The sequence below is a fragment of the Suillus subalutaceus genome, assembly GCF_016647625.1.
Source record: "Suillus subalutaceus strain FC151 chromosome Unknown DFJ58scaffold_236, whole genome shotgun sequence".
Taxonomy (NCBI): Eukaryota; Fungi; Basidiomycota; class Agaricomycetes; order Boletales; family Suillaceae; genus Suillus; species Suillus subalutaceus.
In genome coordinates this window covers 13,632-30,153 of record NW_024540485.1, presented here as the reverse complement: position 1 = coordinate 30,153, position 16,522 = coordinate 13,632, and the positions used below count along the sequence as shown (strand labels likewise).

General features: G+C 45.4%; 3 protein-coding genes across 3 annotated transcripts; all 3 read right to left on the bottom strand.

Annotated features, from left to right (window-relative positions):
• Positions 1-4,696: 4,696 nt before the first annotated feature.
• DFJ58DRAFT_719374 (uncharacterized protein) lies at positions 4,697-8,330 on the bottom strand (the record flags this gene model as incomplete). The annotated part of the gene is made up of 11 exons (XM_041384614.1): positions 4,697-4,879; positions 4,928-5,295; positions 5,341-5,428; positions 5,518-5,729; positions 5,784-5,853; positions 5,902-6,048; positions 6,194-6,200; positions 6,247-6,422; positions 6,477-6,652; positions 6,949-7,254; positions 8,309-8,330. The coding sequence occupies 11 exons, from the start codon at positions 8,328-8,330 to the stop codon at positions 4,697-4,699; spliced, it is 1,755 nt and encodes a 584-aa protein (XP_041236175.1).
• Positions 8,331-13,267: 4,937 nt separating this feature from the next.
• Positions 13,268-13,648, bottom strand: DFJ58DRAFT_670687 (uncharacterized protein; the record flags this gene model as incomplete). The annotated part of the gene is made up of 1 exon (XM_041382885.1): positions 13,268-13,648. One exon carries the CDS (start codon positions 13,646-13,648, stop codon positions 13,268-13,270), a length of 381 nt encoding a protein of 126 aa, XP_041236174.1.
• A 199-nt stretch (positions 13,649-13,847) lies between these two features.
• DFJ58DRAFT_219409 (uncharacterized protein) lies at positions 13,848-15,043 on the bottom strand. The gene is made up of 4 exons (XM_041379304.1): positions 14,968-15,043; positions 14,761-14,915; positions 14,625-14,709; positions 13,848-14,569 (listed from the first exon to the last, which is right to left on the bottom strand). The coding sequence occupies exons 2-4, from the start codon at positions 14,853-14,855 to the stop codon at positions 14,030-14,032; spliced, it is 720 nt and encodes a 239-aa protein (XP_041236173.1). The 5' UTR covers positions 14,856-14,915; positions 14,968-15,043; the 3' UTR covers positions 13,848-14,029.
• Between the last annotated feature and the right edge of the window lie 1,479 nt (positions 15,044-16,522).

The window sequence follows — 16,522 nt, the reverse complement described above, 5'->3', positions numbered from 1 at the left end:
AGTTCCGAGTGCCAAGTTCTGAGTGCCGAGTTCCGAGTGCCAAGTTCCGAGTGCCAAGTACCCCGATGCTTTCGGGCATTAACACCCAGATCGCCCTCGCTCTCAGGGACCCGTCAGAATTTTGATCATCTCAAATGGATGTGATTTGAGTGAGATATGAACAGAATACTATATACCGGGTGAATTTCAGCATTGGAAGTTTGATGCTTTCGATGTTTTTGATGTTGGGTCTTGATGCTTTCGGGCATTAACATGTAGATAGCCCTTGATCTCAGGGGTGTGGCAGAATTCACATTGTCTCAAACGGATATAATTTGAGTGAGATATATGCAAAATACCACACACTGACTACCGAGTGCTGAGTGCCAAGTTCTGAGTTCTGAGTTCCGAGTGCCAAGTGCCGAGTGCCGAGTTCCGAGTTCCGAGTGCCGAGTGCCCCGATGCTTTCGGGTATTGACACCCAGATCACCCTCACTCTCAAGGGCCTGTCAGAATTTAGATCATCTCAAACGGATGTGATTTGAGCGAGATATGAACAAAATACTATATACCGGGTGAATTTTAGCATCAGAAGTTCAATGCTTTCGATGTTTTTGATGTCGGGTCTCAACGCTTTTGGGTATTGACATGTAGATAGCCCTCGATCTCAGGGGTGTGGTAAAATTCAGATTGTCTGAAACAGATATAATTTGAGTGAGATATACTGACTACCAAGTGCTGAGTACCAAGTGCCGAGTGCCAAGTGCCAAGTGCCTTCTGAGTGCTGAGTGTCCCGATGCTTTCGGGCATTACCACCCAGATAGCCCTTGCTCTCAGGGGTCCATCAGAATTTTGATTATCTCAAACAGATGTGATTTGAGTGAGATAGGAGCAAAATACTATATATCAGGTGAATTTCAGCATTGGAAGTTCAATGCTTTCAATGATTTTGATGTCGGGCCTCAATGCTTTCAGGCATTGATATGCAGATAGCCTTCACTCTCAGGGGTCCTTCAGAATTTGGATCATATTTTCGCATCAGGAGTTTGATGTTTTCAATGATTTCAATGTGAGGCCTAGATGACTGTGTTCATTGACATGTGGATAGCCCTTAATGTCAGGAGTGTCACAGAATTCATATGGCCTCACATGGACATATGAGGTAATGTAGGACATTCTCAACACATCAGGAGACACATAAAAACACATCATAAGGCACTACATCATGTCTTCAATAGTCATACCTATGTGTAGTATGATAGTGTGATCTTTAATATACTGTTCAGGCTGACACTCATCAAGTATCACAGGTCTATTGTACAGACTTAGAATAAAATACAGTAGTCTTAACTTGATAGTCATTACACGATAGTCTTCACTTGATAGTCTAATATGATTGTTGATTACTACATAATACATAAGCTGTGAGGGTTAGGATTATTATGGAAGATATGACAGTCATGGTTATTAAGAAAGCTTATATTATGCCTAGCAAGTTAAGACTATTGAGTTAAGACAATCATATCCTTAGTCTAGTAAGCACTGTGAAAGCTTGTGACCTTCTGGTAACCGTGTGGCAAAATCATATTTTGCTGATGTATATATCTTGTGATTGTAACTTTCTTGCACCAGTGCACAGTGATTGCCTTGAATTTCGAGTTTTTTTGTATTTAGAGATACATACCACTGACAGATACTGTTTCAGGGACTGGAACAGTACATTGGAAGCCAATCTATCATATTATACATAGGTGTGATCATAGCAAACCTGATGCAGTCCCTGATGATGTGTTTTTATGTTTCTCCTGATGTTTTAGAATTTTTCCCACACAAGGCTGACAACAAAAACATTGAACCTGCGAAGCTCAGACACACCCAATAAATTGTATTTTGCTCATATCTCCCTCAAATCATGTCTGTTTGAGGCAAAATATGATCCCCAACATCCCTTCGATAGTATATGCAATATATAAGGATACTAGGACAACAGGATTTATTCCTGTTGTGCTATGTGCTTACCCTTTGTGCAAGGCCTGACATCAAAAATCACCCGATATATAATATTTTGCTCATATCTCACTCAAGTCTTATCCGTGTGAGACGATCTGAATTGTGACAGGCCCCTGAGATCAAGTTCTATCTGCTTGTGAATGCCTGAATGCATTGAGGCTAGACATTGCAAACATGGAAAGCATTGACCTTACAATGCTGAAATACACACAGTATATGGGATTTTGCTCATATCTCACTCAACTCTTATCCATTTGGGATGGGCTAAATTCTGCCAGACCCGTGAGATCTAGGGCTATCTGCATGTCAATGCCTGAAGGCATCGAGGCTTGATATCAATAACATCAAAAGCATCAAACTTCTGATGGTGAAATTCACTTGGTATATAGGATTTTGCTCATATCTCACTCAAATCACATCCGTTTAAGATGATCTAAATTCTGATGGGCCCCTGAGAGCGTGGGCTATCTGGATGTTAATACCCGAAGGCCTCGGGGCACTCGGCACTCGGAACTCGGCACTCGGCACTCGGAACTCGGCACTTGGCACTCGGAACTCGGAACTCAAAACTCAGCACTCAGCACTCGGTAGTCAGTATATACATAGTATGGTGCAAATATCTCACTCAAATTATATCCGTTTGAGACAACGTGCATTCTGCCACACCCCTGAGATTGAGGGCTATCTACATGTTAATGCCCAAAAGCATCGAGACCCGACATCACAAACATCGAAAGCATCAAACTTCCAATGCTGAAATTCACCCGGTATATAGTATTTTGTTCATATCTCACTCAAATCACATCCGTTTGAGATGATCTAAATTCTGACGGGCCCCTGAGAGCGAGGGCTATCTGGGTGTTAATACCCGAAAGCATTGGGGCACTTGGCACTTGGAACTCAGAACTCAGAACTCGGAACTCGGAACTTGGAACTCGACACTTAGTGCTCAGCACTTGGTAGTCAGTATATTGTATTGTGCACCTTTCCCGAGTACATGCCCTTAATTTCAGAATGAAGTCCAGATGAAATCCAATGAAGTCCGAAGGACTTCCGGAGGCTGGCTACTCTGGTGGAGTGCTGGAGGACTTCTGGATGAGCACAGGAACCTTCCGGAGGAGTATAGGAACTTCTAGAGAAGTATAGGAAACTCTGGAGGAGTTTCACCTGCTGCATAGGGTCCGAAGATAAGACTTCTGAAGGTAAGCTTCCTAGATGGAAGCACATGGAGGAGAGACTGCAAGGGACAGAGTCCAAAGCAGGATCAGATAGGAGGAGTGGTCCAGAGGACAGGACGTCTGAAGGCTGTGCCATCTGAATGTTCAGATGTCCAAAGATTAAGATGTCCAAAGGTTATGATGTCTGAAGGTCATGATGTCCAAAGGTTACAATGTCCAAAGGTTACAATGTCCAAAGGTTACAATGTCCAAAGGTTTTGATATCCGAAGAGTAAGATGTCCGGAGATCCAAAGGTCCGGAGATCCAAAGGTCCGGAGATCCAAAGGTCCGGAGGTCAGCAGGAGTGGACAGGATTATAGGACAGGAGAATAAAGGCTACCATGGACAAGGTCTGGAGTAGAAGCAAACAGAGGTAGGCTACACTTAGGTGGAGTCGGAGATAATAGGAAGTAGACATAAGTCTTGGAAAGACAGGAAGTGCCAGAAAGGCAAAGGTCCAGCTTAAGGAATCAATCCTTAAGCTTGGATAGAGATGGAAGGACAAATCCAAAGGTTTGGAAGTCCAGCCTAAGGAATCCTTCAGGTTGGACTCGGATCTCGGTACACTTCACTTGATTTTCAATATCTGGGACTCCATAGTCGGAACTTGAGTCTTGAATCTCGGGTGTCGGGTGTTGGGTCTCGATGGTCGGGACTCAATATTTGGGACTCGTTGGTCGGGACTTGATACTCGATTGTTGGGATTCAATGGTCGGGCATTGGGTTTCAGGACTCAAATCTCGGGCTTTGGGACTCAGGGTTTCAAGACTCGGTAGTCGGGACTCAATGGTCGATTGTCGGGATGTGATAGTCAGGGCTCGGATATCGGTACACTTCACTTGATTTTTGGTAGTTGGAACTTGGCATTTGGCATTTGGCAGGCTTGGATGATGTTGGCTTTCAAAGATCTATTATCATATATTGCTCAATGAAATACCAGACGATTGGAAGTGTGCTGGACATCACATATTTGTTTGTCGAGACCCAGGTCTCAGAACTCGGTACACTTCGCTCGAGTTTCCACTTCACCCCTTTGCAAGGATCCGTGCCATACTACATCATTAGATGACTTTGAATTATTACCTCCATGATATACAACTAGCTGAGCTCCATCATGTCTACAATTATCATTCTCCTGGGCCCACCTGTTTATATTATATACCCCTACGTCGGCCTACCCGTCTATGCAATATATGTCTACCATTGGCCCACCCGTATATAATAAATCTTTCACCGCTCCCTCGGCCCACTCGTCTACAAAATAATACCAATACGTCGGCCCACCCGTCTACAAAATAATATTAATTCGTCGGCCCACCCGTCTAATATGATATATATCTGGGCCCACCTGTCTATGTGATAACAAGCACCCTTGATATACCTGGCTATTTGATACATATCTACCTTGGTACACCCATCTACATAATATCCAACTACCTTGGCCGATCCATCTATTGAAAATTCATGTCCATCAGCCCACCCATCTACTTTACATATTCCCCACCTGGGCCAACCCGTCTCCATCGGGAATAATAACACTCCCGGCCCATCCGTCACAGTCGAGGATATATCTACCTTCGGCCCATGGTCCGCTGGCCCGTATCATACGGGATATTATGCACGTCCGTTCACTCGTATAATACAGAGATATGTTACTGCAATATGTGAGATTCTATGATACCGGATGAGTACAGTTACCTATGGAGAGACGAGGACATACCTCTGGAAGCTGCCAGCTAATCGTAAATTCAGGTAATCCCACGGGTTCGTCGTCTTCATCATCACTAGCGGTATTGTCAGGTAAAATGTCCAAGAGGACAGCCTCTTCAGCAATCTCTTTGAGTGCAGGGGCAATATGTTCGTCAGTATCATCCTCGGGGGAGTCTGCGAGTGCCAGTGAGGTTGGTACAAGCCTGTACATGACAGCTTGCGATGGTCCCGTGCTCTCGGAAAGCGTAATAGCAAGATTGACCGCCATGTTAGCACTGCTGTTGAAACGAGTAGCAGATGCTAGTGGGGTGACCCATTTACTTTGTAACTGGAGAAGGTGATCCCGTCGTTGTTGGAGTGGGAACACGTATGTATGATCTTGTGAAATAAGTAATGATCGTCAATGTAAATGAAATTGCTTACTTGTAGGAGAGCGGAGAGCGAGTTCTAGCGCAGTGAGCTCAGCTCCAAACCATCGACAAAGGTTATCTGCTTCATGCCCAATGCGGCACTGCTCTTCATGGTACCGTTCCCATTTAAGCAACGCTTGAATGCCATCTCTTACATCAGTGTCTTCGATCCAGCAAGGAAATCTCCAACAGATGGAGTGATCCAAACATCCTCCATCAGCATCTGATCTTTGCGAAGATCAGCGAGCTTAGTAGGGAGAGGAGTAGGAAGCGGGACACCCAAGGATGGGTCAAAGATGCTCTCCAGATGCTCACAATAGGAGTTAAACTTGTGAATCGCTGTCATCAAGGCCGGCTGGCGCTTAGCGATAGCCTTATGTGTCTGCTGATGTAGCTTCGTACCTTGTAGAACGAGTGAATATTCTGAGGCACAAAAACAGAAGGATTATACATTACCAAGTGCCTGATTTGCACCACCAATCACACGGTCAAGTTTGTCCCATTCAAAAAAGCTTCCTATTGCTCTCTTCCGGATATTTATTTTGAGATCGCACGCCATCAGAAGGGTTCAAACAAAATCCAAATCAACGCCCTGTAGTTCTGAAAATCTGTCGTGAACGTTGAGCGAGGGATATAATGTTTCAACCTTGCTCATCAAATGATCATGGCTGCGCTGGAGGCTCTCCAGAGCGTCTAAGGTTTCTTCAGTAGCCAAGCCCATCTCTACAACGGTCCGTGTGAGTTGCAATGCCCTGTCCAATGTGTCTAAATCAGCCTGCAAAGTAAGGACAACGTCAAGCTCCTTCTTCAGTCATGCAGGAGCATCTGTCAACGGGGATATGTTGATCTTAGTATGGAAGTGGCACCCGTGGACTTACGAGCATGAATGGACAGTTGGGACTTCTTCTGATCCACCCACTGTTCTTGAAGGTCTTGAGCTTCAATACCACAATTATCCAAAACTTCTTGTGCCGCTGCACCTTGACCATTAACTCCATGCTTGAGCCACCATTTGATCCAATCGCCAAGATCTATTCGCATCTCAAGACCAATGGCACCTGCTTGCTGGTCAATCAACCACAGACACTTCTGGCACTATCCATGAACTACAGTCAACAATTAATAATCAGAGTACTAGTACCGACTCACTGATGATGACCTTTGAATGCCAATTAATTTGACAAACCTTGACCATAGTCTTTCAGTTCCCTCCCCATCTGAGAGGCCAAGACCGTTGCACATGCAAGGGTTATACTCGAGCTGACATGCCCACTCGTGGCCATATGGATGCATAGCCATGGTTGCAAATTGAAGACGTGAAGTCACTGATTTGGGGAGAATATCATACTATATAGATAGATATAAGGTTAAAATGCATCTATTAAAGAAGCACTTACTTGAGATAATGACCGTGAGAGAACACACCCAACATCATACAGGGTAATGACAGTGGCTTCCTGCGGCAATAGAGTAAACAGATGCTCGATGAGTGCTATGGCGTATTTCTGTTGCTTGCCAGGTGAATCAATGTTAGCGAAGAAGAGCGGGATATTGTGACGGCATATCAGGGCCATGACGCCCGTATCATCAAAGGAATCCATCACAGCCTTCTGCTTCTTACCATCTGCGGCCTCATATGAGTGCTCGCATTGGTCAATTGCCTCATCTGGTACTAAAGAAGTGCAAATCCTTGGTGCACATTTACGCTGCGAGAGGATGTGTCGCCCAACGTTGTCCACTTGAGCCTTGGAAAGAAAATATATGGGGTCGTGAAAGCGTGGACAGTCACCCGCAGATCGTCGATGTCGATGATGGAAATTGCCATCTGTTGCAACATGTATGTCGCCACCTTCACTAAGAGGTCTACCAAAAAGGACACCTCCAAAGCAGGCTGGGCAATTCTGTGTGAGAATGGAGGCACACTGGCCTTGGATCAATGTTGTACTGGATTGTATAGGGGTGGTTACGCCAGGGTTCTCTTGAGATTGAAGTTTACGGGCCTCATACACTTGTTTGCGACAAATTTGAAGTGTCGCTTCAGTCTGCCATTCGACCTCAATCTGGAGGATGTCGAACCACTGGACAGCTTGGCCAAGTCCACAACGAAATGGTTCTTGAATAAGTTGGCCCTGTGTTTTAATGAGTGATTATCTGAAAGCCTGAAAAGTCAAAACTCACATCTGCATTGGTCATGAGAAAGCCTCTGCGGGCATAATGGGTCTTTAGGGCATGTGCAAGTGCATGGATAGCATCACATGAATGCTCGAACAAAGCACAATAGAATGCGAGTAGGTCTGTAGAAACAGCCATGTGTGGTTGGGAGGGAGCAGTAGGAAAGAGGCCATGGTAAAGGAAGACTTGCGAAAGTGTTGAACATCGGCAGGCCAATACATCAATATAAAGGAAACCTGGAATTGTCAATTAAGGCGGCAGATGAGGAACAGACTACTTACAGTCAAAAAAAAAGACAAACTATGGAAAATTGTCGATGTGTACAACTAGTATGGCTTGCGCAAGCGGATATGACCGGATGGACTTCTGGAAGAGCAGACCCATGTCCTTGTAGAATATTTGAGATGAGGATCTACCAGGGTCAGGATAAGCACTTTCCAAGCGTTATATAGATTGTTTGCCATCTTGTTGGGCAAGAGACGGCGACGCCCAAGGTCTACCTTAGGCACATTTGTAGGGCAAGATGCTACTTGATCAGGCTGGGCTACCTCATCGGCGATGTAATTGTTATCATCGTAGTTGTAATTTAGCGTATCGTCAATGTGACCAGCGGTGTGCTTAATATCTATCAGGGCTTGAGATTCAGTAGAGGTGGGGGTTTCAGTGGTTGAAACTTGGGGCTGCATCAATGCAGCCATTTGGTCGAGGAGGCGCTGATGCTTGGAGTTGACGCTGGGAATATGAACATCGGGCTTTCTTTGGGCTTGCGAAGTGGTGTCCTAGCCCCATAGATGTCGGTTGAGTGCCACGTGTGTGGCGGACAGGTGGCATGGTGATGGACGTAGTGGTGTAGAACAAGAGGCAACGAAAAGAACTTAGGAAACAAAAACGACAAGCAGCTGCAGAGCATAGTAGAGGTCTGCCAGATCTGATGGGTGCACCATATGCATGGAGCCTATCCAGAGGCTCGACAGGATGGGACGAGATATTGGCAAACATTGTAGAGGTATATACAAGGTAAATGGGGACGTGCGGAGGTCCAAGGGAGGTGCTGGGGAGGGTCGCAAGAGGTCGCAAGGCATATTATGTGTGTGCTATATATAGAACATCCATGAGGTTGGGTCTGCGAGACTATATAACGCCTACATAATAATACCGTCTAAGAGACCTTTATTGATACCGAGAACTAATGCCTGAGGTGGGTAATCAGTTCAGTGAAACCTACTTTTTCACGTCAAGTTCCTACAGAATTTGAAGGACACAGTGCCGAGGAAGTTTCATCACATGATGGCTGACATCTACGAGGCTGTACAGTGAGTTTTACTTCAATCGAAGTTGTGTGTTGCATATTGATTTGGACCCACAGGTGTTTGAAGTGCGCTGGTGGCGCAGAGCATACTGCGGAGCAAGATGCAGCCTTCGACCTGCTTGACCTTGATGGGATGGATGACGACTAGCATGGATCATTTGCCTACTTAGCATCTTCTATACTTATTGCCTGATCTTGTACTAGCACTCATCCACTCAACAGTCGTTATATGATATTACCCATTAGATACCCTGATTTAATCAAATGCATAATTTTCTTTCTTGTAATACTCAGCATGATTGTGATCCTAATACTAGCCTGATCTTGACCAGAACCAACCATAATCTCTCGAGCATCTTAAGACAATGAGACAGACATTCTTCCAAATACCTTCAAATTATCGGAATGACTGACAATTATTGACGGATTATCAGGGGGGTAACATAATCCATCTAATCTCCTAAAAACACTAAATATCTTGAATTTTCTTAATTATTGAGAATTGCTTATGATTAGATGAAATTAGTAGGGGAGATTTTTCCTGATGTTGAACATGTCGTGGATGTGAAACATTCTCTTCTGACTGAAGAAGCAATGAATTTGTCACTGCCTCTGAATCCGAAATGCCTGAGATGTCATCCTCAACCTCAACTACTTGTCCTAACCCCAATATGTATTCCTTTTGCCATGATTTCGACCTTTCTGGCAATATAAGGGACATTATCGCATGCTGTTTGAGTCCATTATACGGTATACATTAATCATTTATGTTACATCATCATGGCATCAATTGACAAAAACTCACTTTCCTGCGTCAAAATTGTGAAAGTTCTGACAGCCTGCAGTATTCCGTGTGCAACAGCCTGTTGATCAGCATTTGCGAGATCTTTAGCCTTCACATTGACACAATATTTACATTGTGCTTGCCAGTGCACTTTGTCAACCTTCGCAGTCCCCTGATGAAAATGATCCCACAGCCAGGACTTCTCCCTACCCATTGGAGCGGCTTGGAGAGGTAATACAGTCCCAGGACGCTGGCACAGAGAGAATCAGAGAGACTGATGATAACAATTAAAAGTTTGGTGACCCCCAATTAACCCAATTAACTCCTAGTATCAACCCAACATTTTAATCTGACGGTCTTGCTTAACAGGATGGGCTTCAACAGATCATCGCAAGGATGCAAACCCGATGCACAATTTGCAGTCGCTGTGGTGAAACACTACAATGGTGCGGGTCCGATGAATGTATGTATAGATGCAATATCAAAATATTGTGGTCGATGTCTCATTAATAGTAAGCCCCGATTCTCTAATTCTCTACTGCCTGCTCAGCACACCTCATCTCTTTGCCATGCTCATTCATGATAGAGGCGTACAGTCGAACCACAAGTCCGCGCGATTCATTCCTGTTCCTTCACTGTGGCCCAGATGGATGGATACACCTCTGAGCACCAATGAGTTACAGCCATCCGGGGTTCATGCACATGCCTCTCGGTTCACTTTTTTATCATGTGTGTGCTCAGACAGCAGAACTCCGCAAACACGTAGAATCAGCTGTCTGGGCCTCAAAGACGGGGTTGGCTGCTAGATGTTCCAGCAGATAATGTCAGCTTGCCACTAGGTGCAAGTGAGGGCGGGCAGTTCACTATCTTCCAGTAGTGATACAACACGAAACGGGTTTTGTCTACATGAGCCTCATCTTAAATACACTTTGAAACAGCATAACTTGAATAAATATCACGACAGATCCTTGACCACATTTCTTCTCCCTGCAGAACACTCGGCAAGCATTTCCCTACACAGTACTGCTAGTTGATATTTGTACATGCTCCTGGAAGACAATCGAATTCATGCTAGTTTTCTGCGTTGGAATTGGCCACGAGCTTAGCGTGATACTCTCGAACACTAAGGATAAGGCGTGGTCCAACACAAATATCTGCATGTTGAATAAAATTCCAACAGCACCCTCGAGTATATAAACTCCCAAAGAATTTGACCTCTACAGAAATGATGAGCAGTGGTTGCATCCAGATGTCAGCGATAGGTCGGTGCACCTGAAGCCCTGGAGAGAGACTAATAACTAACTCGAGGCAAGACACGCAAAAAGCTAGCACATGTGAAACTTGAGCTGAAAATGATGGCCACATTTACATTACAAGCTCACCTTGCCAAATAAAGCACGTGAGATTTTATCAGGACTCTGAAACAGTCCCCTATGGTCAATCCTGTCGATGGGCCAAGTCGTCGCAGGTCATGGAAATGTTTCATAGCAATCCAGACTGAAAGACACAGTGCAAGGACCTCCCAAACAGTGTTGAGCATCCAAACCATTGAAATCAGAAGCTGGACATCCCCCACATATTCAAAGTCGCACATATACATTCTAGAGAGTATCAGCTCCTCTGGTAGTTGTCCAATGAGCGGTGTTTTTCAAGTCAACAAGTAAAGCTTACCCCCTACAATATCCTCGAGTGCTATTGCCGCGAGTACTCCGCAGGTGACGTTAACAGCCAGACAGATGACAACAAGGAAGATAAGCATCCTCCTAGATCTCTGATACATGGCATGCAAGCGAGCAATCATGATGACTTGCATTGTATTTCAGTCGAGTCAATATCACTGAGGTATTGCAGCGCACCGCCCAGCATGGCAGTTACGACCACGTTTGTCCCATTACTTGCGTAGTTCATAATATTGCCTGAAACACCCGATTAGTGATCACCCTTGTAGTAGGACCAAATGCTGTGACTCACACCTGTCGAGTCATTATGTCGAGGCAAGTTCAATGGTCAGAATCTCACTCACTCCTAGATATGAGTGTATTCATTGGATAGGAATGAGATGATTGCAGAGTACTCACTGCATCTGTCAGGGAGACCAATGGCATATTTACTGTGTGCTGTGGGTCAGAATAATCGAATATAGTGCATATGAGACATACGCAGAACGGCGATACTGATAATGAGAGATGGGCTATTAATATAGTGCCAACTTGTTGACCTCAAACACATACACAGAATATGGTATTCCAATATAGCGTATATAGAACATTTTGAAGTCAGCACAACTTGTCAACCACGCTATAGCATAATCTGAGTTACGAACAAGCAAATACATTACAGTCATGAGAGACCAGCGTTGCCTCTGTCGCGAATTTATTGTATTCATTTCTTCTGACTCGGATATGAGACTGTGTCACTCACCCAGATCAGTTCAATCTATGACACCATTCTTAGCAAGTTGGCTACTCCGGTAATAGCACTGACATACCTCTTGTCCAAGTGTTAGGACTGGAAATATGATGAGAATATGAGCGGTTTTCGAACACTGTGCTGCTCACCCCAATCGTATACCACCATGACGCCGCCAGCAATTGTGAAACCGTATTTTAATGTTAGATCGAGACATCACTGATTGATGTGATGAACCCATCCAATAGCTGAAAAAAATATTTAAACTGATTATCGGCCACAAACTGGGATCATTGAGGACTACGGTCATATTCGATAGATGGGTGAGAGCGAGTGCGATATGTTGGGGGTTATAATGATGTAGTGTTCGTGCTAGATATATCACCATTCAGCGCTTGTATCACTAAAATGGACATGATGGAGATGGATATTTGATCCTGCTTCAAGACCCTTGATTAGTTGAAGTAAGTATTGCAGTGTGAAATGAGCAAAAAATGGAAGTCCTTTGAATGGTAAACCAATATCACGCACGTGAATATCAGGAAAGATCCACTCGTTGGTGATTTTGGCAACTCATTTCCAATACCAAATGAAGATCTGAAGTTCTCAGGCGAAAAAGCATGATCATGATTTGAGCTCCGACCTGGATCACACAGGCGGGATCACACTTTTTGTCCTCAGCGAGCGCCGAATCACACTTTTCCTCCCCCAATCATGGTTTCAAATGAGGAGAATCACAGTCTGCGTGGAGAGGATCACGGTTTCAGTCACAATTTTTTGGTGGGCAGGACAACACTTCTCCTCAGGCGTTTCCAGCCACCACTCTTGCCAAACATTGTACTGGGCTGGTGGCCAGGGCTCTCGAGCCCTCAAGCCCTCGAATCTGTTTGAGGCCTGGTTGGCTGACTGACAGGTGGTTTGACGGAGTAGTAAGCCTCGAATCTTTTTAAGGCCCGGCTGGTTGGATGGTTAGTTGGACAGAGTCTGAGCCATGGGGGTGAAAGCCTCAAATCTTCTTAAGGCCTGGCTGGTTGCAGCTGGGACTCTTCTTTTAAGTGCACGAGGGCTGTCATACGGAACGTAGACACGAACAAAATTAGCGTGTAGAGTTGTGCAACTACTGAGCAATGCAGGCTATGCATGATAACTGGTGATTATGAGGGAGATATTAAAGGCAGAAAGGAGGTTTCAGAAAGCCTGAAGTCAGCCAAACTAAAACAAAACACAGAGAAACGAGAGAGAAAGTGAACAGGCCATGGTGTGACCTCATGTTGGGCTTGCAGAGTTGGACGGCAATGAGCCTTCTGCTGTAGTATGTCCCATCCGAGTCTTCTTTGGCTGAAGTTGAGTGACAGCAGCACTTGCATTGGTATCATTATGTGGTCGCCAAGTCTGATGGCGCCCTTTGCGAGTCGAGGGGTTCTTTGTTCCTCCCCACTCCTGCTTGACGAGCAGGAGGGGAGGCATTTGACCAACACTGTCAATGATTGTGCCCTCATGCCAAGTGGCCCAGAGCTGCTTGATCGAACGATACTCACCCAGGTTGCCAGGATGCCAGCAAGCCCAAAGAAAGTGTGGCTGCTTCACCATCTCAAAGATGGCAGTCCAGCTGCAGTTGCGAGGTGTGAACTGAGGGTACTGAGGCATAGAGGTACTAGTGATTGAGTCGTGGAATGCCTCGGCCGACGGAATGATGAGATCATGCCCAGAATGGAAGTCGGGAGGAACTGTTGGCGAGAGTGGCAATATGTGGAAGGAGCAGCCAAGGTGGAAGGTGGTTACTGGGTTCAAGTTGCCAGTGGGCTGCAGGTGCTGCAAAGGTGTGGCTTTGCTGCACTCAGCCTGCAACTCCGAAGGCAGTGGAAGACTCGGAGCCTGACCAGGACTACATCCTGCTTTTGTTGCTGCTGGATGAACCTCAGTGAGATCAGATTTGTTGGTGCTTGGCCCAGATGGCCCTTGAGGCAGGGACTGGGGGGCCATTGAGGATGTCGTGTTGGAGTGCTTAGTTGGAGAGAGTGATTCTGTTCACCGAAGGAGTTGACTGCAGTGCAAGAGCACAGCATTGATTGTGGTGTCCGACTGGCGCTGACAGTTTGCGAGGGATACAAAGGCACTTTGAGTGGCAGCCTCCGAAAATGTACCGCAGATTGTAAGGTCTGACTGCGCCATCACCTCAAGAGCTTCCCTTTCCTTGGGCCATTGCCGAAAATGCCTTGGGCACTGCCAGACTGAAGGACCTTCAGCCGTTTCAGAAGTGCAGAGCCAGGGAATGCTTGATGAACGGCAGCGATTGCCTGTGTGATGTGTGCCGTGCGACTCCGTCAGAATCAAAGTTTTCACAGGTGGATATTCCCCACTTACACGCCAAAAATAGGGACGCAGAAGCTGCAACAACTCCAGAAAATTCACGGTGCCATAGTTCAGATTAGGTGCCTGGTGGAGGTTGGCAAGAGCATCCTCGACAAACGGAAAAATCTGCATCTGCAGCTCTGCAGGCACCTGTGTCGAGACCCATGGAACACAATACTGTTCTCCCATGTAGAAGCCAGCGAGAGCACAGACAGCCTTGACAGGATGTTCATGAGTGAGAACATAGCAAAGAGAATGCAGGACTGCCTACAGATTTCGGAATCTTTGCCGCATAGGTTTTGTGCTGTGTGTTTCCCTCCCAGTGCCCAACAGCATCAACTTCATCCGCGTGTACACTTCGGGTAATACTATCAGCTGCAGGTCAGACCAACAAACAATTGACCCACCCCATGTCCTCCATCACACTCAGCATCGTTTGGCGGGCGAGGTGAAGCTTCTTTTTCGATGTGATGGTCGTGGGCTCTAACATTGTTGTATACATCTTCTGCAGTGCATCACCGCTGGATGGCTGTCCGACATGCTTTCCAAACAAGAGCTTGACCTGTATCAAACTCGCTTGAGACACGAATCACTAAGTTGCACTCTGCCCTGACCTCACGCCACTGAGCTGGGATGGGACCAGTCCCAGCCCTCGAACTTGTCCATCAGGCCCTCCTGGTCGAACTGATAGTGAAGCAAGATGGCAAGCGCCCCGATCGGGCACTTGAGCGGGTCTCTGTGTGGGAGCACAAAGTTGTATTCTGGTTCCTGCTTCTACAGGTAGAAAATCACATAGCAAGTGTAAAAAAGGGCTCAGTGCGGGAAGATCAGATGCTCACGCCAGGTTTTGCAACCTTGGTCTCATGGTACAATGACAAAACACCAAAAAAAAACTGTCCGCTGCCGCTCCTTCTCCCATCAGCTGTTGTATAGTCTGGGATGAAGATCTTGTAAGGCTGGATGCACGAGAGCGGCAGATTGACCAGCTCATCACCACGATTGAGTGTCGTACACTGCCAAGTCCAGCATTGATGACCCTTGATGATAGATGGCACTGCAAGAGACATACAGTGGCTCAAAAAGTGTCTCAATGTTTGTGGCTTTTCATGTAATTGCTTTCTTGTGAGTCAGGACATGAGAATATGACTAAGCCATAGGGAGGGGTAGAAAAGCTCTGTTTCTTCACTTTAATTCCGTTCCCTACAGCGTGGAAAGCTGATGTCATCAAGTGAAGATATGGTTATTTTAATTTAGTGACTCATTGAGACACTTTTTTGACATTATAAAAATTTAGCAAAATCAGGTCACCTAGACAAAATGTTATGACTAAATATCTAAAGAAATGGTGTCATGTCAATAATATGGTCTGACTTTAATATCTGACATCTATATAAGTGCAAGCTAGAGCATGAAATTCTCCATAATCCTCATGAAGTCTATCTCCTCTACTCAACAGGATAATATCATTGTTCTCAGCTTCTCTGGTCTATCTACTAGGCAGATTGCTTCCAAAACTGGTTTAAGCAGGGCTACTATTACTAGGGTCATCAAGAAATCTAATCCAAATAAAGAAAATATCAATATGAGCCGTCCTTCCAAGCTCACCCCCCATGATAAGAGGGCTATTGTTCACTGTATTCTATCTGGAGAAGCTTCAAATGCTGTTCAAGCCACCAAATTCATCAATTCTATCATCCCCTCCACTGTTTCCACCCAAACAGTCAGAAACACTCTCAAGGCAGCTAACCTGAAAGCTGTAACCAAGAAGAAGAAACCTCTTCTTTCACCAACTCATAGGAAGAAGAGACTAGCCTTTGCTCTGAAGCACCAACACTGGACTGTTGAGGACTGGAAAAGAGTTATTTGGTCAGATGGTCAGGAATATGTGTGGAAAAAGGCAGGTGATCCACTAGGAGACAGAGAAGTGAAAGGTACACTCAAGTTTGGAGGAGGAAACTTGATGGTGTGGGGCTACATGGGATGGAACGGAGTGAGGATTCTGTGTGAGGTGGAGGGGAGGATGAATGCAGAGCAGTATGTCTCCATTCTAGAGGAGTGTCTGCTTAGAAGCATCAAGGAGTCAGGTATTGATGAAGAGGACATCATCTTCCAGCAGGACAATGATCCAAAGCATGCCTCAAGACTGGCTACAAAATGGTTTGAAGACCA

Bases quoted from the DNA above. Each gene is read 5' to 3' on its own strand.
- DFJ58DRAFT_219409 (XM_041379304.1), bottom strand. From the start codon at position 14,855: ATGTATACAACAATGTTAGAGCCCACGACCATCACATCGAAAAAGAAG. The intron at 14,710-14,760 runs GTGGGTCAATTG...TATTACCCGAAG, and splicing joins AGTGTGATGGAGGACATGGG to TGTACACGCGGATGAAGTTG. The intron at 14,570-14,624 runs GTAGGCAGTCCT...CATCCTGTCAAG, and splicing joins CGGCAAAGATTCCGAAATCT to GCTGTCTGTGCTCTCGCTGG.